This window comes from Phalacrocorax carbo, chromosome 2 (assembly GCF_963921805.1).
Source record: "Phalacrocorax carbo chromosome 2, bPhaCar2.1, whole genome shotgun sequence".
Taxonomy (NCBI): domain Eukaryota; kingdom Metazoa; phylum Chordata; class Aves; order Suliformes; family Phalacrocoracidae; genus Phalacrocorax; species Phalacrocorax carbo.
The window spans coordinates 117611287-117635963 of record NC_087514.1 but is presented as its reverse complement, the minus strand read 5'-3'; the positions used below and the strand labels follow the sequence as shown (position 1 = coordinate 117635963).

Sequence of the window (24677 nt, the reverse complement as noted above, 5' to 3'; positions counted from 1 at the left end):
GCAAATTCAGTATTTTGAAGAAATAAAAACCCAAATAAACAGATTTTGGTATGTTCAAAGACAAACAGACAGAATTAAAACAAGCAAACTGCCCAAGGTAAAGCTAAGACCACGCCTGTTAAAACAACAAATATTTCTGACGTACTTATCATACACCAGCTAAATACCCAGTAAGGAAATTTTCAGAGTTATATCACAGCCTTGTGGGGATGGGGAACAAGTAGGACCTAATACTATTGGAAACATGTTTCAACAATTTTGTGTTGAAAGACCCTTTCGCTATCTGGGGGAAACAGTCAATGAGCGCAATACCAGCTGCAATCAACGCCCTCAGAGACATGGTGTAAATTTGGGGTTGTCTTGTGCAGGGTCAGGAGTTGGACTTGATGATCTGTGTGGGTCCCTTCCAACCCAGGACATTCTATGATCCTAATCTTCTGTAAAACAGTTCACAACATTTCTGTGCCGGACTCCAGTCCTCACCTGCCAGCATAAGGTTGCAGCACAAGGTTTCCCAGCACAGTGTATACAATTAAAACAAACAAAAAAAACCCCAAACCAACCCAACAAAAAAAATTCAAAACCTTAATCTTGCACACTAATAGCTTAACAATTAGGAATTTATCTGTCCCAGATCTGATTCAAATCAGTATTTTCGCTAACCCTGCATACACACTGCCTTTGATTACAGTCAAAGCCACCCTTTAGACTACAAACAGTGCCATTCACACAAAGCATGCTCTTCTATGACCTTCTAGTGTTACCCACTCTTCCTCCCATTCTGTATATTCCCTCCTATCTGTTGTTTCCTCTTCTCAACCTCATTTTAATGTTAATCTCAAAGATGTTATATTACAACAGGTAGTTAAAATAGACCTTTATTCCCAAATTATGTGGTCCAAAGCCATAATTTTAAAATAAAAGCTTAATATAATATTAGCTTTGGTATTCTGAAATATTTTGGAAGTGCAATTCATTTTCTTTAGTTTTTGCACATTCTCTTCCTAAATTTTGATGCAAGATGTTTATCTGGGCACAGAGATGCAAGCTGTACATCCTTAGCCACTATTCCATTGCAAGATTCTGTTCAACATATATTTAAATTCAGGAGCAGGGAAGAATGCACTGGTGTCAGAGACAGCTTTTGAGCCATTCCCAAGGCAGGTACTGCAGTTAATATTTCTGTCCTTCAAACTCAGCTCAAGTTGTTGAGAACAAAACTGAGTTTAAATGCAGGAAGAAGCATATTTGACGGATTTAGAAAAAGGAAATCCCAACACAAAGCAAGTAGCCTTTCTTCTCCTATAAACACACTTTCCTACCTTGTCTCCTCTTACCAGCAAAAATGTTATTAACGATTCACTGAGACTGAATCAGTTGGTTTAAAAAAAAAAAAAGTAGCAGTAATTATAATACTATTGCAACAGGCCCATTGACTCAGTTCTCCTTTCTTCCGTCTTAAGGTTGCAGAGGGAAAAAAGACTATTTGAGCACTGAGATACTTAATTCTGACAGGTTCAAGGAACAAGGAAGCCTAGCATTAAAAAAAGAAAACAAACAGCACCCCAACCCACCCCCAAAAAAGAAAACAAACAAACAACAAACAACCAACCAAAAAAACCCCAACAAACCACTACAGCATATATTCTTCAAGCATCTTCTACCAATTAACCCGAGCTGCTTATGCTTTCGGTATCACTCGCATGCACAGCTGTCCCACACTTCACAATCCCATCATGTTCAGAAACAGGATTAGGCAAATTCCTGGGCATCAAATCTATTAACACTAAAAAGACTAAGCAGGGGCACGCTTTCTAACATCCTGCATAACAATTTGGGATGCTGGGGGGTTACGAGGTGAGTGGATCGCAGAAAGCGGCGAGGTTACCCTGCCGCAGCCTTTCTTGAAACAGCATCTAGAATTGCCGCTGCCTGAGACAGAGCACTGGACATTATAGTCATGGTCTGATCAACCAGGAGATTTCTTACATTCTTAAGCCCAAAACTGAGTTAACCAAAGGACATTCAGCAAGCTAACGATACTAACACAGAAGTCCCTGGCCATTAGACATAAACTTAAGAGAAAAACGTCACTCCGTCACAAGGAAGCACCCAAGTCTGGAAAAGGCCACCAGAAAAGAGAAAAAAGATTGGCGTTATATCTTTACCTGTAGTGAACAACGAACACATACTGGTGAATTTTCAAAGAACTTGGATTTGAGGTCTCAAGACAACTGCCCTCCACTTCTAGTACGCCGATACAATACTACTGATACAACTGTACTGTGGGAGTTACGCCACAATTTTGAAACACTGATTAATTCCTGAGAAAATTATTTTGGTTTCAGATCTTTAACATCTTTCTGTATAGGAGAATTTCTAAAGTGTTGACCAATGGCTTTACTGAGTCAAAAAGGAAGACAGGAAACCTTTCTAAGTATGACTTTTCAGACTCAGGGTATTTATCATTTAAACTCAGAACGCCCCTAACTTCTGAAGAACTGCAAAATCTCAAGTTATGCTAAGCCACTGTTTAATGTAATCTCACATCCTACTTCTAATCTACCTGAATCTGCCCAAATTCACGCTTTACAAGAGAGTAAAACTGAACTTTGGCAATGAACTCCATGTTATATTCCAATACCACATCAACATGAAAACATTTGTTCTCCAAATTAAGCTGCTTATACTTGGGCACACAGCATCACCTTTGGAGAACAGGACAGCAATTTTATTATACGTGGGACAGAGCTTTTTCAATGAACCTACAAAATACGGGGTTCTTGCCCCAAACAACCGCAGTTCTTGTTGGCAAGAGCAAAAAAACTTCTGCTCATACTGACTTAATTATTCTGAAAGCAGAAGTAGAGAAGCTATACCCAGAATGTGAAGTGACCCACATTACATATCTGTATGCTACTGGTTCTGTTATATGAAGTATAGAGACACGTAAGGAGAAACAAATCAAAGAAATACTACGTGCTTATGTTACTCCACTCCACTTTCTGACTCTCATAGGCTCTAGAAGGTTTTGTACTCTAAATTTAAGTCACTTACAAAAAAACATTTAACTTCTGCACCAGTCTTTCACGTCCAAAACTTTGTTCCAATTTATTTCAAGGTCTATAGCTCAAAGTCTTCTAACTTCCATGTGCCCTATAATCAGCTCTATCTGCAAAAAATGACCATTTGACCAAGTTTAATCAAATTGTAGCTTTACATATTCTGGCTTGTGGCATATAATATATACTGATATAAAAATCAACCAAGATACTGCAGATAGAAAAAAGCACAAAGACCCAATTATTACAATACAAATTTGCCTGCTTTTTCAAATTCAAGGCAAGGGAAAGAATGTGGTGGATTTTTTTCTCCTCTTCCTTGGATAAGCTCTCGCTTCTATATATTTGGAAGAGAGGAAAAAAAATAAAAGTGTTTCCTTCATAAAATGGCCCCTCGGTGAAGGTCACCTGTACATAAACTCTGAGGACCAGAAGGCAGTGTGAAGTCTGTAGCCTTCTACCTCTGCCAAAAAAGTCAATGGTCCATAGCATGAGAGTCTAAACAAGTATTTTAACCATGCTTGTGTTTGTTTGGAAAATACTTGGATAAATGCTGCAGAAACTGCAGTGAATGCACAGAATTTTGAAACATCAGATGACTGAAAAGGAGCAATGGAAAAGCATATCTAGATGGCATTCTTATGAAAATGAATGAGAAGGAAAAGATGGGTGACAGCAATTGGAAAAAATCTCTGGTTCTTAGGAAAGGATAGGAGAAGAGCAGAGCAGAATGACCATTCAGAAAGGAAGCTTCACCAAACTCTTTGTATCGTGTTAGAATCCCATACAAATTAAATTGGAAAGAAAAATACATTAGATTCAATGTTTCCTGAAGGGAGCACAGTAAGAAATCAATCTGTCCAAATCAGATTGTGGCTGAGCTGGAAGAAATCATACAGGGAAAAAAAAAAAAAAAAAAAATTATAAATATCCAGCAAACAGAACAGCAGAATCTTGGAGGGGCAAAATAAAAAAGCCAACATACAAAGTTGAGATGCAAAAAGCAAGGAACAAAAAAGACAGCCTATATAATAGGCTAGGTGTAGGAGGAAGATAACAATACCCAGCTTTTCAAAAGGAAGAAAACTATAGATTGGATCAACCTTAATTTCTGGAATTCAAGAAAAGATAACAGAAAACTATTTCTGAGCATCTAGGAATCAGCACTGGCTAAGTAACAGCCAGCACACTTGACTTTGTCAAGAAAAATACACTCCAAACAATCCTGTTGTCCTTCTGTAATGGAGCCACAGTTCCTAGGACACGCAAATTGCAAGATCCATCATATATAAACACATAATATGTAAAACAGTGTCAATTCTCATACTTAAATGTAGGGAAACACGTCTTCAGTTTTTATGTCTAAGCCCCTCTGTGACAACTGTAGTGCACGTACTGTACGTATGTACATTAAGTAAGTCTGGCAACGGCCAAACCTTCTGATTTAGAGGATGGTTACATTTGGGAAGACAGGTTTGCAAGGACAGAATTGCTGCAAGTAGGAACATGCACCACCCCTGTCCACATTTAGAAGGCCCACAAGAAGCCGCCTGTCTGGCAACGAGAAAAAGGCTGATGAGTTGGCCTTCATGCTCTAGATCGACATTCCTTTTGTAGAGCAAGCAAACAAGTTGTACACTCAACTTGTATAGCTAAAAACAATACTTAATGAGCATATAGTGAGCACCAAGGTTTCACTATAGATACAGGAAAAATAGTGTTTCGTAGTATTTTTTTATGGTATTGGTGATTTCTAATGATTTTGCTAATGATAAAAATCCCTGCTATGACGGAACAGGTTATGTGTTAAATCTGCAGATGATACCAAGTTAGCAAGGCTGAGAGCATTTCATCCTACAGGAACAAAATTCAAAATGGTCTCAACAAACTGATCAAATGATCTCAAGAGAGTATTTTATTAAGGACAAATGAAAAACAGGAATAGCCAGCTGCACGATTAAGAGAACCCGAAACCTGTACATAGTTGTTATTCCAAAATAGTCTCTTGGGTCATCCTTCATCCCAGACAAGAAGTGAAGAAACACACACACACAATCCTTTGCGTGCTTTGGGAAAGGCATTGAAAGTCCAGTACTGCCTGTCCTACCTCAGGTTTTATTCACTACAATTAAGGTAATGCTCCCATTCATAGAAGCTTAGTATTCCAAGAGATTTTTAAGTTAAGAACAGGTTAGACAACTTTCAAATATCATTTGGCTACAGTTTGTCCTGCTCTGGACAAGGGATTTGTGATATCTTTTAAAAATACCTTTTTCTACTATTCTTCCTATAAACAACAATCATTCAGTGATGCACTTATAACAACAGAAAGAGAAGAATGCTTGGGGCAGTGGGGTCGGGGCGGAAAGGGCGAAGTAGAAAAGCCGCCAAGGACTATCTTCAAAAGATGCTTCAGACATGCTTTATAAGCAAAGGTGATAAAATCCTGTTTTCTCCTGTCCGTACCCCTGCCCCAGGGCCATCTGGAACAAATAAAACGATGTCTGCACTGCCAAAGAATCCTAAACGTGCATCTTAAAAGAATGAAAGAAAAACCAAAAACCAAGAACAGTAGAAGGTAAATTGACAGCTCAGTGCTTACAATAGGTTTGTTTGGGTTTTTGTTTTGTTTTGGTTTTTTTTTTGGGGGGGGGGGATATAAAATAAAAAAATCCCTCAAAGAACTCATCTGACTTAATATTACTTGTTCCCTCCCACCCAGTTACATGATTTATAAACAAGAGGCGTGCACTGAAGTATTTTATAACTTAACCCTTATACAACACTTTTACAGATCATAAATACAAACTAAATTACACCTGAGGAACAAGACTCAGTCATTGCGTAAACGCTGCTGGGAAAGAGCTGTCAGCACAATATGCTATTCAAACAACAGTCAAATAATTGTCTTCCACAGTCACATTATTAATTGTCATTTAGAATTGCTAAATGGAAGATGCAGGATTGTTTCTCATCTGAAAAATATAAGGTCTCAGTGATATTCACCTTAAGAAATGGCATTTAAGAAATCTAAAATGCTAACCCTTGACAGGAAGAGTGCGCAGGATATAGGCTAGATTCATTGCAGGGGACACATATAGGGTTAACATACACATGACATGAAGATGTGCTGACTCTTCTGAACTGCATTAAATGTGCTTGGAGCACAACATGTAGATGACTAAAGGAAAAATCAGTAACTAACGATCAATTTTCTGCAACGCTATGTGGCATTTTAAAAATACTGATGTACATGGAAACTTATATTGAATGTACATATAAGTATGGAACAAAACACTGTTCTTACTTCCACTAATTACACACATACAGGAAAGCAAAAAGCTATTTCATTTAAAGTCGCATAAATGGAAAGCTCTTGAGTTTTAAATGTTACACAGTCCCTCTGCAACAGTTTAAGTGTTAGATTTAGGAAGGATTCCTTTGCTGAAAACAAACATGGAATAATTGGTATACATAAAAATGAATAAAATTAAGACACAGCAATCAAAATATTTTTACTTTATATAGTGGAAGTTTCTCCTATATCTAACACTGCACAAGGTATCTTGCACAATGAAAAGGTAAGCAGAAGTCCCTTACACTGCCTCGCTTTGCCAGAGAATCACCGTAGTCTGCTGGCAAAGTCCGCTTGCTGGACTTTTTCTGCTCATGTTCAACTGCATCTTCAATTATAGGCTCAAGCCTCATCTGGACAAACACCAAAGATTTGGATCAATTTCTTTTCATTATACAGTGGGGAAAGATCTAAAAGCCTTTTAAAAACTTCTGAAATCTTTAGAAAACTGCACAGAACTCACTGATGTTTAAATAAAAAGAAAATGCAAAAACCTATCGAGGCTCTGGCCTTAAATTCAGCAATCTCCAAAAAGTACACTTTGAAGCTCAAATTTGGCAGATAATTAAATTCTAGATTCCCCCCTTTTTTTCTTTTTTTTTTTTTGTTTTTGAGCTGCAAGGTTTTTAGATCTGTACCAAGAGATTTGCTCTAGGGTTATGTACAGTCAGTCAAATAGTGTTCAATCTTAGTATGTTTTAACACAAACATCTATCGAGTATCTAAATGAAAGTTTACTGAACAAAATCTTAAAAATTTAATGTTGTTGTTCACTGGACAAGTTCATCAAATAAAAGCTTATAGTTGTGTAGAACTAATTCTTCCCCAACCCATCCAAGATTGCAGCTAAGTTATATGGTGTAGCTATATATTTTCTCCTCAGTAAGCAGATGCAATTCTATTTTGTTACCTCTGTAAGAACTGTGGTGTCATATGAAGGCTGATACTTTTCTTTTTCATGTGCAGTTCGCTTTTCCATCTTTTCTCTGTCTGTTTTCTGTTTCCTGTCTGCTCCTTTTGGCTAAAAATTAACAGTTACATGAACAAGAAGGCAGGTGGAAAACGGTTTTACAATTGAAATCTGATCTCAGAAGCCAAGCAGTGATATAAAGATGTCCCCCATCTTTATGACAGCTTCCGAGAGACATATTAAGGATCTGTTTTCTACTGTTACCTTAAAAACTTTGATTTGACAACTGGCTGAATGCAGATGATCTGTATATTCTCCGTTTTCAGTCTGTTTAAAAGTGTCAACCTGAATCCTAAAAGGAACTCCTTTCTCTCCTCCATGTTTACGAGGGGTAAATTCAGTGCTGATACAATGTACCTGAACAAAAAGAACAACCAAACAAAAAGGACCCTCAGAAGTATTCTAGACATGAGTTTTATTATATGTTAACCAACATCATACACATTTTCTAGGGACAAATAACAAATTACCCAGCCTATCTGAGGACCCAGCTGCGTAACTAACATTTCATTCCTTTTCATTCCCATATGCAAATGAAGTAAAAAACATTATATTTGAGCTAACAGAGAAGAGGGGAAACAAGCAAGTGTGTCACCAAAATCTCTCCAAAAAGCAGAAGTCATTAGAAATTCTTCCTAAGTGAGAACTTCCTGCACCTTAAGAAAAATATATGTGGATGACAAATACGTCTATCATGACTATAGTAAAAACTTTTTCAAGATACTACTCTCCAATCCATTATCGCTAGAATAAACTTCAGAGTTACTTGCAATAAATATTACCAAAGCTATAGAAGGTCACTGACTGAAAAAGTTCTTAATCTCATGTGAAATCAGTATTTTCAAATATGCCCAACTCCCTGTAAAAGTCAGCAGACTTTTTAACCAGTATGGAATTGCCTCAAATGCTGCACCAGCCTGAAGACTTGGTTTGTAAGCTAGAATATACCCCTAGAAGATATCTAAGGAGAAAATCAGTGTGACAGAAGGAGTTATTATGAATCTGTACAGCGCTCCCAATTTTTTTGGCTTCCTTATGGAATTTTAAGTGAGCCAGGCACCATGGACCATAGCACACCTTGCACTCTGAACGACAACTACAATACTATCTTTTTATTGCCTATGGCCATCAACAACAGAGAACCATAGCTTGGAACTTGAAGCTTTAAGTGTAATCAGTGCCACTATGTTGCCTTCTGTAGCCTTCAGAATAAATGAACTATACTTGCATAACAAGGATCAGTTCCGGTTTTGCTCAGTCCGTTATGACTTCTTCTAAGAAAGTCCATGAGCAAAGATATTCAATAGTTTATCTCACGCTTCTTCAGGGAGACTACATTTTCATACTTGTGTAACTTTTACTAGAAAAAAAGTCTTCAATTGCACCAGATCAAAGTTAATTTACTGACAATGTGGAATTTAACCTATTTTGGTAGCCTTAGTAAGAAACGCTGCTACCTCAAACTTCACACCTTTTCTTCATAATAAAAACAGATGAGACAAAAGCAAGCTAAAAATTCCAGTGCAAAACTGAACATTCTATCTAAATAAATTCCAAAGAAAGCATGTTCAATTGTCCCAAATACCAAATACATAAATAATAAGAATCTGACTACAAAGAAGCCTGCTGACATAGTAAGAAACATCTTTGAATGTCTGATTTAAAACTCTCAGTTTAGCACATCAATTTTTGTTTTGTACCCTCAAACCAAGCCTCTGCTGAAGCTCAACTCTAGCAGAGTGAGCCTCTAAACTAGAAAAAAATGACAGTTATTTAGAGGGATATAAATTAATTCTAATCCTATGTATAACTACATATTTTAACCATGGCAGCTTTCTGCAAAGAGCTTTTTGAAAGCCTTTTTATTTAAAGTGTTTTTGAAAGATGCTTTTATAAACTTAGATCAAGTTTACAAACCTAACCAGGAACCCTTTCAGAACTAACAGTTGCTAAGAACCTGTTTTTTCACAGAGCTGGTATTTAATGTCCATCCCACAAATAAGAAACCAAGAAGTTTCATAGTGCAAATATATACTATTTGTGACCTGAAAGGCACCAAACAGAAACATCCAGTCAAGTAAAGTTTCAAACCTGAATAAAAGCAGATGTACATTTTGTTGGATCCCACAAAAATTCAACTGCATTGAGCTGGCTTGGATTTGTCTTGATATCAATGACTCCAACAGACATTGGAATATCTACATTAAAATAAATAGTATCTATTTTAAAATAATCATATTCCAAGAAAACACCAGAAGTAAATTTCAATATAAGGTTGCCATCAGCAAACACAGCAGGGTGAAAAAGGTGGGCTTTGGTGGCTTGATGATAAGCCCATAAACAGTTTCTCAGGGCTAATGTTAAGAAACTTAGTAGGCTCAACATACAAAGTGCTCAGGGTTTGGGGGTGGTTTTTCATTTCCCTCCCCACCCCCTCCCAGCTTATGCAAGAAAAATTATAAAGTTATGCAAAATAAAGAAACCACATTGGTGTCATTTCCACAATCTACTAGAGAAAGTTACTTTTGTCTGTGTTCTCCTAATTATAGTAACATTTATTAATCAAAATTAGGAAGATTATTAAATGTATAAGGTTGCAGAGTTGCCATCTTACTTCCGTAGCCCTTAAAGGTTTTAAAGGACTGTGAAAGCAGTAAGAACATTTATATTCAAAATACACACTATACAAAACAGCACAAAGAAAACTGGTCTGTGTTTTTTCATCATCCCTAGCATAAATGTAGCCATGATCAATTTAAATTTGGAAATCGAATTTCACACATTGGCAACAGACAGAAAAAATTATACCCAAGTCAAGAAGTCTGTCCCCAGGGCGGTTCCACTTCCAACCTTCTAGCTGCTGGTGTTCTGTATATTGCAACCTTCTGTCATGAAACACAACTCTTATAATACTCTAAAACAAAGAAGAAAACAAGCATCTGGTGAGCCACAAAGTTACTACATGTTTAGAAACAGCCTGAAGATAAAGTACTAGTACATTCCAAAACAACTGATAAACATGTATTTAGAGCAAAAAGTTTGGCAACTGTCAGTATCCCGAAGTATTCCAGAACACAGAAATAGAACTGAGCAGCAAGAGATACTTGAAAGATGTGGTAAAAATGCAAAACAGAATTACATCTGACTGCCTAAGTCTCTATGAATTACATGCAGTGAACTGAGCAATACCGACAGCATAGTATCAACACTGCGGGGGCAACATAAACTTATTTTAGAAACAAACAGAAGACTTCATTTATTCTGAAAAGCAGTGAATAAAGTTTGACCATTCTTTTCATTTGGAATTTTGTGATTTTTTTCAGAAAATTTTAAGAAATAAAATTAATAGAAAAATCCCTTCCTAGTATTTCTAAGCCTATTTACAACAAATCTGTGATTTTAATTAATAGTTAGAGATAACAAACAACTTCCAAACTATTCCAACTGTTCTAGCTAAAATATTAATCTAAAAATACTGATATGATTAACTTTATTCAGCTAGAAGCAATTAGCTAACAATACCCATTTTTGTGACCAGCTCTGCTACGACTGTGCTTAGTCATATTAAAGAAACGCTTCTATTCTGCTGCATGAATGCACAGACAAAGCAATTTTATACAGCGGGGAAAAGACATATATATTAATTGCTACTGAACAAACAAAATGTAGACGAACTTTTTAAAGTCTCATTTTTCCCTGTTAGTTTACAGTCTTACTTGTATTAACAGTGCACAGAAGCGTTCAAAAAACCCCAAGAACTTCTAAATGAGCTGCCTCCTCCAAATCCATTGCATTTCCTTGGTTTTATTTCAAAGAACAGAAGGCACAAGTGCATGTGTGTGCGTGCACATACAAACATACCATTCCTTTTCCACTGCAAACCGGCAAGTTTGGAACTTGTAAATATCTGCAGCCACCTTCTCCAACATGAAATGCCTTCTTTGCTGAAGTACTGGGATTCCAGTATTTAAGTGGCCGAAATGGAAAGATACGGCATTACAATGCCTTGCTATGATAAAATTTACTTTTACACTGCTTTGTCCTATTTTACCTACCAAATGGCTCATCACCAATATACGAACCTATAAAATTACAGCAGAGAGATTCCCCAAAGCTACAGAAAAGAGCACCTACAAGGGCAAAATAGTCAACAACTTGTAATAAGCTTGCAGCAAGTCAACATGCCAGGTTATAAAAGATTTCATTACAGAATTCACAGAAAACTCCCAGTTTTATGCTTGTGCTTAACGCTTCCTGAAATTATCTCTGAACAAGCATCCCACAGACAAATAAGAACAAGGCGTAGGACTACACAAGCCAGCCAAAGTTCACAAATTATATAGCCCAAAGCTGACAGGGAAAGACAGCCTCCCACAGGCGTGCTGTTCTGGTGTACTTATCAGTACCACTGTCAAAGTGATTTTAATTAGTTTTTCCCTTCCTTCCCAATACCTGATTAAGATTTTTCAGAGACTAATAAAACCGGTAGATGCTTGTAAGAAAAATCTGAACTCCTTTCTTTTAGTAACCTGTACCATGAATTGGACATTTTTCAGTCTGCCTTATTCTTATGCTTCATGCAATGCCTCAGATCCACAGTACCTTCTGCTAACATTAAAGCACACAGAGACACCTCTGGAATTAGGAAAAGGAGCTCAGCTGTGGAACAAACTGCTCAATGAAAAGCAAAATTAGACAGATCTGTTTTCCTGTGAACATATCTCCAATATCCCACTGCTGCAAAACCCACAGGTTGGCTTCATGTGTCTTCCATAACACCTATTAAGAAACATGTTCATAATACCTCCCCTTCTTTCTAAATGATCCTCTAGCTTCCTTCCACATCTCCTAATCACTTGACATGGACAAAGAAATGGCTCAGAAGATGTTGGATACAAATTTGTAGACATCTAGGTATCTTAAGCTTTGCATAAAATAATTTTGTCTTCAGTACACACAAGTACTCTATGCACTGGGTATTCATAGTCATACTTTTTTTTTTAAATATCCCTGGTCCATACTCATTCTGAACAAGTATCTAGTGACAGACAGCAGAAAAAATAATTCCATAAAATGTACAGTCTCTAGATTGGATTTCTCTCACCTAACTTGAGATACCTGAATTTGAGATCACTGTTACCAGAGCTTCCTTTTACTCAGCATAAAGGCACGGGCACATTTAGTGGAGATTCATTCCATCTCAAAACAGATCAGACTGCAGACCTCATAAAGGGTACATGAACATGTAACAAGCTAAAGCTACATTAAATGAACCCATTCATAAATGGGGAAATGCATACATGTACGTTCTTTCAATTTGTAGTAAACCTGAAACAACAAAACTAGGCATTAGGTTGCACTGTGCCTATTTTCTTGATTGGTCAGATCAGCTGCTCCACCTCCCTCTGTAAATCACAGTACAATAAAAGGTAAAGGACTACTTTTTTGATACACAGCCAGCTGAGGTTTGTTAATAACACTATCTAGAGAACTTCAATTCACCTTCACCAGTTTTCCATTGATCTCTGGTATGTCTCCAGCTTTCCGATTATCTAGCATCCGTATTTCATAGGACTGACCTTTAAAGAGAAAAAAGTTTGTATCAGTAGAAGAGTCGGAGCACAAAGCTATTTTGTGTTTATTGCACCTGAATTAGCTTTTGGTTCACAGTACACAAGAATACTGGTACCTGAAACTTCGGTTTAAGAGATTTTTACAACAAGGTTCACTTCACAGGAATTAGCACAATGAAGTGAAACTTTTTGGTCCCTTTAAAACTACGGATACTTTTAAACTTTAAGTATTTCATTTTATAGGCAGTGTAAGTACTTGATTCTCATGTTTTTTTCTGAAGAAAAACTCATCTTCAAAGCTGAACTCCTTTAGTTTTGAAACTGATGAAAGACAACATACTGAGAACCACAGGCTGGTCTTCTGAAACAAACTCCTGCATTTTTTATACTCTTCATATAAAATACATACCATTCTCCCATATTTAATTTTGCCCACGTACCTGTTGCCTTTGTATGATCTGTAGGCTTTGGATTATTTCAGAAATAAGCCTTTAAAAGAGCTAGTTACTGGTTACTTCAAACAGGTATGAGTGAACATATATTTCCAATGAATTTGACGAACTGTTATGCTTCAAAAGACAAAAAGCTAGAAGCAATTTATTGGAACTACAGGGATTTTTTTCCTAAGGTGAGCAGCACATATTCGTTTGAATAAATGAATTTTAAAATATAAGACAAAACAGATTATTAAAATACAAGACAAAATAGTTTAAGATGTTCACTAAGGTCAAGTGCAGTAAATTCATTACCTTCTACATTACCCTCCAAACTACACTGTAGTGTTTACTACATTTAAAAGACATTTATTGGCTTGCCCTGCAAGGTAAAGGTTCAGCTGTCATACCCCTGTGAATAAGCAAACGATTTCCTCAACTCCTTTGACTGATGTTACCCCCAACTATGGACTGTTCGGCATTTTTTTGCTGTAACACAATTAGCATGTTATGTATATCCTCTACACATGTACAGGCTTTCTTTACCCCAGCAGCATTTGATCACTGATGACATAAATCTATATAAAAATTAAATGTACCTACTGCAGCTGACTAAAGCAACAGATCACTTCTCCTCCTATATTTAACAGGAAGGACTTTTTTTCCAGTTAATGAGATTTGCTCAATTACCAGTGTTATTTTGCTCATATGGAGATAACACATGTAAGCCCATTTGCATTTATAGACAGCATCATGTGTTTTTTTTTTAATCTAGCACTATTAATAAAACTTTTGCAAATATACCTCTTCTCTTTCACCATTATTTTGAAAGGCAGGAGAGGGGAGGAAAAACATTTTGGTTGCATACAAGCATCGCTAACCTTTTACAGGTACAAAATAATATTAAGATTGAAGATTTGATGAAAGTAAAAATCAAAGAATGCCAGGCTCAAATATGCAAAAAATAGCATGGGGAGTTTTCGAAACATCATCTCTATAGGGGAGCCATACATGCTACTTCCTCTGACGTTTCCTGCAGAGCAGCCACAGGAGCAAGGCAACACAAGATGCTAGGAACTTTAACTGCCCACTGCTTAACACTGAAACTACGGTACCCACCTTCACAAATACCACAGAATGGTTGAGGTTGGAAGGGACCTTTGAAGATCATCTTGCCCAAGCCCCCTGCTCAAGCAGGGCCACCTAAAGCCAGCGGCTCAGGACCAAATCCAGGCTGTTTCTGAGTATCTCAAGGATGCTCATCCAGCCTTATTTCATTAGCTTCTCAATGAGGATCTTATGGGAGAAAACAGCAGAAGCCCTGCTGAAGACAATGACTTGCAGACAACATCTACTGCTCTCCCCTTGCCTACCAAGCCAGCCATTTCCTCATAGAAGTTTATCAAGTTGGTCAACCATGACTTCCCCCTGGTGAATCCATGCTGAATACTCCCGATTACTTTCTCGCCCTTCATATGCCTGGAAACGGTTCCCAGGATTAGTTACTTGATCACTCTCCCAGGGATGGAGGTGGGGCTTACCAGCCTGCTCCCTGGGTCCTCCCTTTTGCCCTTTATGAAGATCAGAGCAATGTTTGCTTCCCTCCAGTCACCATGATCAAAGAATCTCAAGAGTGGCCTCGCAATGACATCCACCAGCTTCCTCAGCACTCATGGGTGCATCCCATCAGGGCCCATGGACTTATGTACGGCCAGTTAGCTTAAGTATTCCCTGACCTTCTCCTCTTCCACCAAGGGCATATATTCCACTTTCCTCCAAATCTCTAGGGCCAGGGATTCCTGAAAACGAGTGTTGCTAGTAAAGACTCGAGACAAAGTACCTCAGCTTTTTCCGTGTCCTGTGCCACCATTGCCCCTGCTCTATTCATCAGGGGCCCCACATTTTCTATCATCTTCCTTTTGCCACTTCCGTACTTGCAGAAGCTCATCTTGTTGTCTTTGACATCCCTTGCCAGATTCAATTCTTTGGACTTTAGCTTTCTTGACCACATCTCTGCATGCTCAGTGTCTCTGCATTTCTCCCAGGTTACCTGTTCCTGCTTCCAGCTTCTGTATGCCTCCTTTTCATGTTTGAGTTTTGCTAGGAGCTCCTTGCTCATCCATGCAGGCCTCCTGGCATTTCTGTTTGACTTCCTGCTCATTGGATCCACTGCTCCTGAGGGTGGAGGAGGTGATCATTTAATATTAACCAGGTTTCTTGGGCCCCTCTTCCCTCCAGGGCCTATTATCATGGGACTGTACCAAGATCATTGAAGAGGCCAGAATCTGCTCTCCTGAAGTCCAGTGACATGATCTTGCTTTCTGCCCTGCTTCCTCCTCTGAGGATTCTGAACTCCATCACCTCATGGTAACAGCAGCCAGGGCTGCCTTTGACCTTCACACCCCCAGTGAGCCCTTCCTTGTTGATGAGGTACAGCAAAGCACCTCTCCTCATTGGTTCCTCTATCACTTGGGTCAAGAAGCTGTCATCAATGCTCTCCAGCAGCCTCCTGGATTGCTCGTGCCCTGCTGTGTTGTTCCTCCAGCCACCCTGATGTCTGCTGAAGTCCCCCATATGAAGACCACAGCCTGTGAATGTGAGGCTACTTTTCTAGCTCTTTGAAGAAGACCTCATCTACTTGTTCTTCCTGGTCAGGTGGCCTACAGGAGACACGCACTGCAATGTCACCCATATTGTTCTGCTCTTTAATCCTTACCCATAAGCTCTCAGTTGGCTCATCATCCATCCCTAGGCAGAGCTCCAGGCATTCCAGCTGTTTTCCCACATAAAGGGCAACTCCCCCTTCTTGCCCTGCCTTTCCTAAAAAGCCAGTACCCCTCCACTGCAACATTCCACTTACACGAGCCATCCTATCATGTCTCCATGATCCCAGCAAGATCATAGCCCTACAGCTGTCACCCACCAAGTTCCTGGAATATAGAGAGGACTGTTTCCTGATACAAATGTTAGATGTGCCAACCAGGAATGAGGCACTCCTGGACTTGCTGTTCACAAACTGAGAAAGCCTGCTTTGTAATATCTTGGTTAGTGATAGCCTTGGCTGCAGTGACCACAATATTGTGGAGTTTGGGATCCTGCTGAGTGTGCTGAAGGTCAGTTTTAAGACAAGGGTTCTGGATTTTAGAAGAGCACACTTCAGTTCACTCAGGGCTCAGTTGGGAGGGATTCATTGGGAAGCTTCCATAGAAGACAAAGGAGCTAGTGAGTGCTGGGAGTTCTTCAAGAACTCTGTATTGGAAGCACAAAGCCAATTTATCCCCTACAAAGGAAAGGGAAGTAAGCGGAGCAAGAGACCCCCATGGCTCAACCATGACCTCCTGGGTCTACTCAAATCCAAAAGGGAAGCATACCAGAGATGGAGAAGTGGAGGATTATCCGTCAAGAGCTACAAGGGCATTGCCAGAGCGTGCAGAGATGCAGTTAGAAAAGCAAAAGCCCAGCTCGAATTGAAACTGGCTGTGGATGTCAAAAATAACAAGAAAGGTTTCTTCAGGTATGTCAACCATAAGCAGAAAAAGAAGGAAAACATAGGCCCACTGTTAAATGGAAAAGGACACTCAATCACCAATGATGCTGAAAAGGCAGAGGTCCTCAACATCTTCTTCACCTCTGCCTCTACCAACACTGTTGGGTCCCAGGCTTTGGGAACGAAATTGCCAGTTGATCCAAACATTGACCCACCATCAGTGAAGGAAGAGTTGGTATGTGAATTACTACAGGAGCTTGACCCCTACAAATCAACGGGCCCTGACCCCATCCACTCGAGGATATTGAGAGAGCTGGCTGACATCATTGCAAGGCCACTCTCCATAATCTTCGAGAAGTCATGGAGAATGGGGGATGTCCCAGAGGACTGGAGGAAGGCAAATGTTACCCCTATCTAGAAGACAGGCTCAAGGGAGGATCCAGGTAACTATAGGCCCATCAGCCTTATTTCAATCCCTGGGAAAGTTATGGACCAAATCCTCCTGGGGGCCATCACAAGTCAAATGAAGCACGTAATAGGGAAAAGCCAACATGGCTTCACTAAAGGCAGATCATGCTTGACAAACCTGGGGGCCCTCTGTGACAAAGTGACTTGCCTGGTTGACATGGGGCAGGCGGTGGACATTGTCTACCTAGACTTCTCCAAGGCCTTTGATATGGTCCCCCACAATCTCCTTCTGGAGAAATTAATACATTATGGCCTAGACAAGTGGTCTGTGCAGTGGGTGGGGAACTGGCTGACAGGCCACACCCAAAGGGTGGTGAAAAATAGCTCCTTTTCCAAGTGGTAACCTGTCACAAGTGGAGTCCCCCAAGGATCAATATTGGGCCCAATGTTATTCAATATCTTTATAAGTGATCTGGATAACAGCATCAAGCGTAGCCTGATGAAGTTTGCTGATGACACCAAGTTGAGTGGGGAAGCAGACACTCCAGAAGGGAGAGATGCTCTGCAGGAAGATCTGGATAGGTTGGAAGAGTGGGCCAGCAAAAACCTTATGAAGTTCAACAAGGACAAGTGTACAGTCATGCACCTGGGAAAACATAATCTGGGAGTGCAGCACAGACTGGGATCCACCTGGCTGGAGAGCAGCTCTGTGGAAAGGGACCTGGGGGTCCTGGTGGACAGAAAGCTCAACATGAGTGAACAGTGTGCTGCTGCGGCCAAGGAGGCCAACAGGATGCTGGGTTGCATCAAAAAAGGCATCAACAGCAGAGATAAAGAAGCCATTATCCCACTCTACTCAGTGCTTGTCAGGCCACACCTGGAGTACTGTGTACAGTTCTGGTCCCCACTATACAAAAAGGATGTGGACAGGCTGGAAGGGGTCCAGAGAAGGGCCACCAAGATGACCAAAGGACTGGGCAGCCTGCCATATGAGGATAGGCTGGGAGAACTGGGTTTGTTCAGCCTTGAGAAAAGGAGGCTCAGAGGGGATCTCATCACCATGTACCAGTACTTAAACGGTAGCTACAAAGAAGATGGAGACTCCCTTTTTACATGGAGTCACATGGAGAGGACAAGGGGGGAATGGACACAAGTTGCTTTTGGGGAGATTCCAGTTGGACACGAGGAAAATTCTTCAGTGAGGACAGTCAACCACTGGAATACTCTCCCCAGGGAAGTGGTTGACTCGGCCACGTTGGACACCTTCAAGAGTCGTCTGGACAGGGTGCTGGGCCATCTTGTCTAGACTGCGCTCTTCCTAGAAAGGTTGGACTAGATGATCCCTGAGGTCCCTTCCAACCTGTGATTCTGTGAACTGCACACAGATGTCTAATTCCTCATGTTTACTTCCCACGCTGCTTGCGGTAACGTACATGCACTTCAGAGAGGCACCCACCATGCTGATTTCCCAGAAAGGGTTTTGGGGTTTCCCTATAATGCTGCTTTATAGGCACTTCCTTGTTTCCATCTAAATGCTGGAGGTGACCCTGTTTAAGCCCGTTTTTGCTGACTTCCGTCTTCCCTTTCTGGCACATCGCCCCAGGCCCCTCCCTCTCTCACACTGCTGGTAACTCTCTCCCTACCGTCACTCCTACTTCAAAGCCCTCCTTACCAGGTAAGTTGACCTGCTGGCAAAGGTACCTTTGCCCACCCACCCCACCACTCTTACTGAGGTGGATCACATCCCATCTCTCCCAAGCAGTTCTTTGCATTCACAGGACCACAAACCTAGATGCAGTGTGTAAGCCAACCCAAAGGATGCTTCCCCTTTAAAAGCAATTTTCTTCCATACCACTTCTGCTATTCACTATATATCTAGCTGAACAGCAGCTAACTCAAAACATTGTCCTACGACTCCGAAATGCATTCTCAATGGACTCCTGTAACAGATTTTACAATTACTAAGAACCCTACAAACCCCCAGACAACCAACCATCCTCACTCCAAGACTGGAACTTCTAGAATCAGCTTCAGCTGAAACCCTCATCACATAAAATATTCCATTAGCTCATGGAATCACAGAATATCTCAAGTTGGAAGGGACCCATAAGGATCGAGTCCAGCTTCCTGCTCCTCACAAGACTATCAAAACTAAATCATATGACTAACAGCATCATCCAGACACTCCTTACACTCTGAACAATGCACTCAGCTATTCCAATTAAAATACTTACTGACAAGAAGGTAATGTCAGAGCTTGCTTAAATATTGCCTTAGGAAAAGTCACCACAGCTTAGCAGACAGGGCAGATGTTCCCTTTGCTTCTGGTATTCCCAATCCAGTAAATTAAGACTGCTGATGAAACTAATGAGGGTATTTGCTTTCTATGGCACTGCCTATTCACAGTTGTCTTGAAAATTATTTAAGGCATTATGCTACCTGATAATGGGGCCAAACTAGAAACTAGATAACTGAAGTGACCAGGATTAGAATTACTCTTTTTCTAAATGACTTAATCCGGCTCATTACACAAACATATATATCAGTACAACTCTGTGTTGCAAGCTGATCTTTATTTTAAGCTGGCTTCAGTATGAAAGATGTAATCTCTCAAAACTACCCCAAGATTTTTTTTAAACACATATATATACACTAACAGCTAATAGAAAACTTCTTAGGAAAAAGTTTTAACCTATGCAGCAAATGTAATGACTTTCTGTCTGAAGTATTAGCAAAGAAGGAAGTTGGCCAACTGGGTTTTTTCCCCCCATATTTATTAGGAAAAAGGGTATACCAATGCCTTCATTTTGCAACATCAGGAAAACTTACCTAGGACACTGAGAAACAGCAAAACTTCTTTGCAAAAGAAATCCTTATATAAAAGAGATTTTCAAAGGCAGATGAAACATTTACAGTAATTTCAGACACTGTCACTTAAACGACAAGCTCTTCTCGAAGGTAAGATAGCAAACGCTTTCTTCCTCCAGCCTGCTGCCTTGTGCTGGTTTCCCAGCTTTGTGTTTGGTCAGGGAGGCTGGATCCTGGCACTGAAGAAAACAAAGTGTATTTCTACAGAGTTTAAAGTTTATAAAATTTTGAAGTTTTTTTAAATATTGCAAAGCATCTTGCTGGTCCAGCATACTATTGCAATTTTACTGTTTTCTGTTCATGAGTGCACTCGGGTACAAAAAATAATAAAGTAAACCTGACTAAGCAAATGGCTGAACTACGTGATCACATCTTTGGAAGAAAGTATAAATCACCTAAAGAACTTCCATTACTCTCATCAGTAGAGGAGTCAAGTAATGTTTAAAGCATATTTAGAAAGACTGGATACTGCCAGATGAAACACTTCGCAAGTTATTCACATGGAAAGCTAAAAGTGATGCTCTGTCATCATGTCAGTATCAAATTAGATACAATCTGCTCTCACAGACTTTAGGACCCCAATACACAGTTAAACACTTCCAGGTATGAAATGCATCACAGCAGTTCACACTACTAGAAGCATTTCAACTTGAGCAAAAACAATACCTCAAGAAAACATACATGTAAAATATACAAATTCTATCACCTAGTAAAGCAACTAGTAAGCTAAATAGCTCATAAAGACCACAGAAAATTCACCAATACTTATTTTAAACTCTGTCCCTCTTAACTGCACTCTAAAGCAGTACACTGCTCAGAGAAGCACATGAGCTAAGAAGATTAACTTTACCAAAACATGGTAGGATATGGAAAAATAAATGGTGAGCACCATTTTTTGTAATTGTTTTTATTTTTCATACAAACTGTGCCGCAGGACTGTTTCTTCTAATTACAGTGCTGTCTATTGAGAGATTTTGGGTCAAAGCCCACAAAGAGAAGAAAAAGCAAAATTAAATCTAGGAATGGTGATCCTAGAGCATTAGAGTTGGAGAGGTAGGAGTGTACAAAGCCATTGACATGGTCATGATAAATGGTTTTATTTGAGTTCAGAATACAAGCTGACTAAACTTAGGACACCAATGTCATTTCCAGAGGTGAGGGAGGGTTTATCACATGGCAGTGACTACATTCACATTATTTTACCCAGCAGCCAGTACCCTCTGTAGAAGGAAAACTGAGTTTTCATGCAAATCAACCACTGGCTATGAGGAAAGAACAGAGAGACTCACCTGAAGTATTTATCTAGTTAATTTCTGGTAAATGTAGACAGACAATAGTGAAATACACACAAACTCCAAAGGTACAAAGGTAGCAGCACTTGTGTTTATATTTCAAACATAACACTGTTCTGGGCAGATATGTATATATAGCTAATTTGAGAACAATCACAGTGTCACCTGTTGTGCAACACCTTTTGTTGAGGGATCGACATTTTAACATTTATTATGACGTTTTGGGGGTGTTTGTGTGTACCTTATGCAAATATAATCCAATTAACTTGCAAAATTAGACTTGTATTTTAAACTACTGCTAAGTGAAGTTTGTCTTCTAAAAGCTCTGTTGGCTTTATTTCATTGGGGGAGGTGGGGGATGGAAAAGGGTAACACACAGGGCAGGGAGGGGAAAAAAAAAAAACAACCCCAAAACCCCCAGAAAAAAAACCCACTCAACTCTAAAGGGGAAATAACGATGACAGACTAGAGCTATGAGTTTGCAAGTCAGACAAGACTACTAGGAAGGTATCCAACCTCATTTTTGACATTCATTTATTTTGTATGTACCCACATGTATCAAAACATGAAATACAACTCCAGTTTTAGACTTGTACCACAAGCTGCATTCACTGTAGTAACGGCTGCAACATATGTATACCAACCTTGATTCAAGTATGTAAGAGTTTCATCATATAATTTTACTGCTGGAGATGTTGCAGCACACATAACATACTGGAAGGGTGGATGTTTGGTCTCATTTTCTTGTGGGAGGCTGGAATCTTCCTGTTTGAAAATAGGCAGTGCCAAAACATCACTGAAAAGAACAAAAAAATAACTTTGTGAGACTGTTATCCCCGTTTTGCCTGAAGTTAAATTTTTCTTTTGTTATTATTATTATTTATTGTTATTATTTATTATTATTATTTATTGTTATTTGTGACTTTAAAAAACCAGTGGAATATGTACAGAATTGAGTTCATTAGTGAAACCAGTGACAGCAGCATCCAAAACATTTTCCACCAAAATTTTAGGCAAGGATAAACACACAATGCTCTGGGACCTAAGCAGACAATAAAGTTGTGCTGATCCTCTAAAAATTTCATCTTCAGTTCTTGTCTCCACTGAAAAAAAAAAGTTTCCTCTTAACTATACACCTGCCAACATATGTAAGCTTGCCTAATACACAGGCAGCCAAGAGCTATACATCTACTTTCTTCTTCAAAATAATATATTCCCCAAAGTCAGTGTGAAATTTTTTCTCACCATTTAGTGTAATTGTATCTAACCTATTGATTCTGTTGACATTAAAGATTTTTCAATCTTAACTTTTTTTAGGCTTTGGAATACTGAATAGCACAAAAATGATTAAGCAGCAGATTGACAAAACATAAGTTATAGAATATATATGCCAAGATTTACTTCACTCATAAATGTAAGACCACCAGAAACACCTTGGAACTGCGAAATTTCTGAAGAGTAAACAGCAATCCATGCTGTCCACAGGTAGCGGTAAGAGACAAACACAATCACATCACCCGCTTTCTACAGGATTAAATATTCTGCATTAGCAATATATTAATTTTCCTTGTATACAGTAATCCTTCATACATCAAACTTCAGAGATCAGTAAATGCTGTTCAAAGATTGTTTTTCTAGCACTGAATTTTTGTTCATGATGAAATTCTTATCTGCAGATTCATGAAACTTTCTTTGAAAATTAGTTTCTAAACTAAGATTTCTCACACAACCTCACTGTTGATTCAGTTTTTGATCCACATGTATCTTATTTTTCTTGCATTGATCACAATCATAATATATTTTGTAAAAGAATTGTCTTATCTGCACTGCACTATTATTTACACTTTGCACTCTAAAATTTTTGAAGTAAAATTATTTTTTGCTGTTCCTCATTTCTGTGACAGCCTGCTTTACATAAAGAGAATTCTAATTCCTCTTGAATTCCAACTCATATCTGAAGAATCAAAAAGTATCAGTATCAATCAACTTAAAAAGTGAAATCACACCCAATATTTTTGTATCACAGAGGTTACAGTATAGGCTTGGGCTATGTAAGTATTAGGTATGAGGAGTGCAGCTGGGGCACCCCAACTTTTCTTTCAGAGCAAGTGCCACATACAGTAAGTTAAAGGCCAGCCACATCACATTCCACTTCCCCGGCTACCTGGAACAAGCTATATTCACCTGAAAGAGGAAACACGAACAGTGAAAAAGTCTAAGAAGTTTGTCTATACCATGTAGAGACTGTATAGTGTCTCTAAACAACTAGAATTTAAAAGAACACCCAAATAAGACTCCATACAGGTTCCTTTCCACTAGAAAAAACACAGGAGATGCTACAAAAAGGCATGAAAGCAGGACAAGGCAGAATACAGTCCAAAAAAGCAGCACAAGCCTGCTGAACCATACCTTATCTGCTTCCGATGCCAGCTACCCACATCAGAGCCCAGAAGCGGCTATATTCCTTAACTAGTTACGAGGGAAGATAATGTGAAATACCCACTTAAGAGAAGCCGACACTCTTAAAACAGTTTACTCATATAGACAAAAGGAACATCATATCCGGAGGCAGGACAGAACTTCGCAGCTTGGTGGACTGCTACTTGAGGATGACTCCGAAGAAGACAACTAGATGCTTCATGCCTTGAAGTCAGTCAAAAGGGCAGCATGAGCAGAGGGCAGCCCAACACAAGAGGGAGCACTGTGACAAGCAGAGAGAAGCATCATCCCAAGGCAGGACTTCTATACCAGGAAGCCACAGAACCCACGCTCATCACACACTTACACACATACAGCACTAGTTAGTGTTTTTATGAAGCAGAACTTCAAAATGGATAGAACACAGAAACAATAGCAATGTTTAAAACACATGTAAGAGCCGAAGTGCAACAAAAAAGACATGCAAAGTATCTCACAGAGTAAACTACCTGTAATTCTTGACTAAGTTCTGCAGCACTTATTTTCATATAACATGCAAGATTAAAGAGACGTCTTTTGTGTATTAATGAAAAATGTATTTCAAGCCTTCATTTTCCACCCACAACTTAAAAGATAAAAATGCATCTGGTCTATCTTAAGAATATGTGCTGTGGTTAATGAACTAGTTACGTTAACAGACATGGCATTAGAAGCCAACAAATACAAATGGAAACAAATTTAAACCTGCTTTTGCTAATACTACAAAGCAGTAATGACTAACTGCCACTGCAGAAGAAAAAAAAAAAAGAC

General features: G+C 39.1%; 1 protein-coding gene across 5 annotated transcripts in view; it reads right to left on the bottom strand.

Annotated features, from left to right (window-relative positions):
- UBP1 (upstream binding protein 1) overlaps window positions 1–24677 on the bottom strand; it is a 44497-nt gene that overhangs the window by 11546 nt on the left and 8274 nt on the right. For 3 of the 5 annotated variants that reach the window (XM_064444020.1, XM_064444019.1, XM_064444021.1), the window contains exons 2-8: window positions 22094–22245; window positions 12890–12966; window positions 10196–10301; window positions 9479–9585; window positions 7592–7744; window positions 7328–7438; window positions 6663–6770 (exon numbers count right to left, since the gene is read on the bottom strand). In XM_064444020.1, the coding sequence (XP_064300090.1) occupies window positions 6663–6770; window positions 7328–7438; window positions 7592–7744; window positions 9479–9585; window positions 10196–10301; window positions 12890–12966; window positions 22094–22245 (814 nt within the window). The remainder of the gene's footprint in view (window positions 1–6662; window positions 6771–7327; window positions 7439–7591; window positions 7745–9478; window positions 9586–10195; window positions 10302–12889; window positions 12967–22093; window positions 22246–24677) is intronic. The other 2 variants (XM_064444023.1, XM_064444024.1) reach the window with 1 other exon arrangement.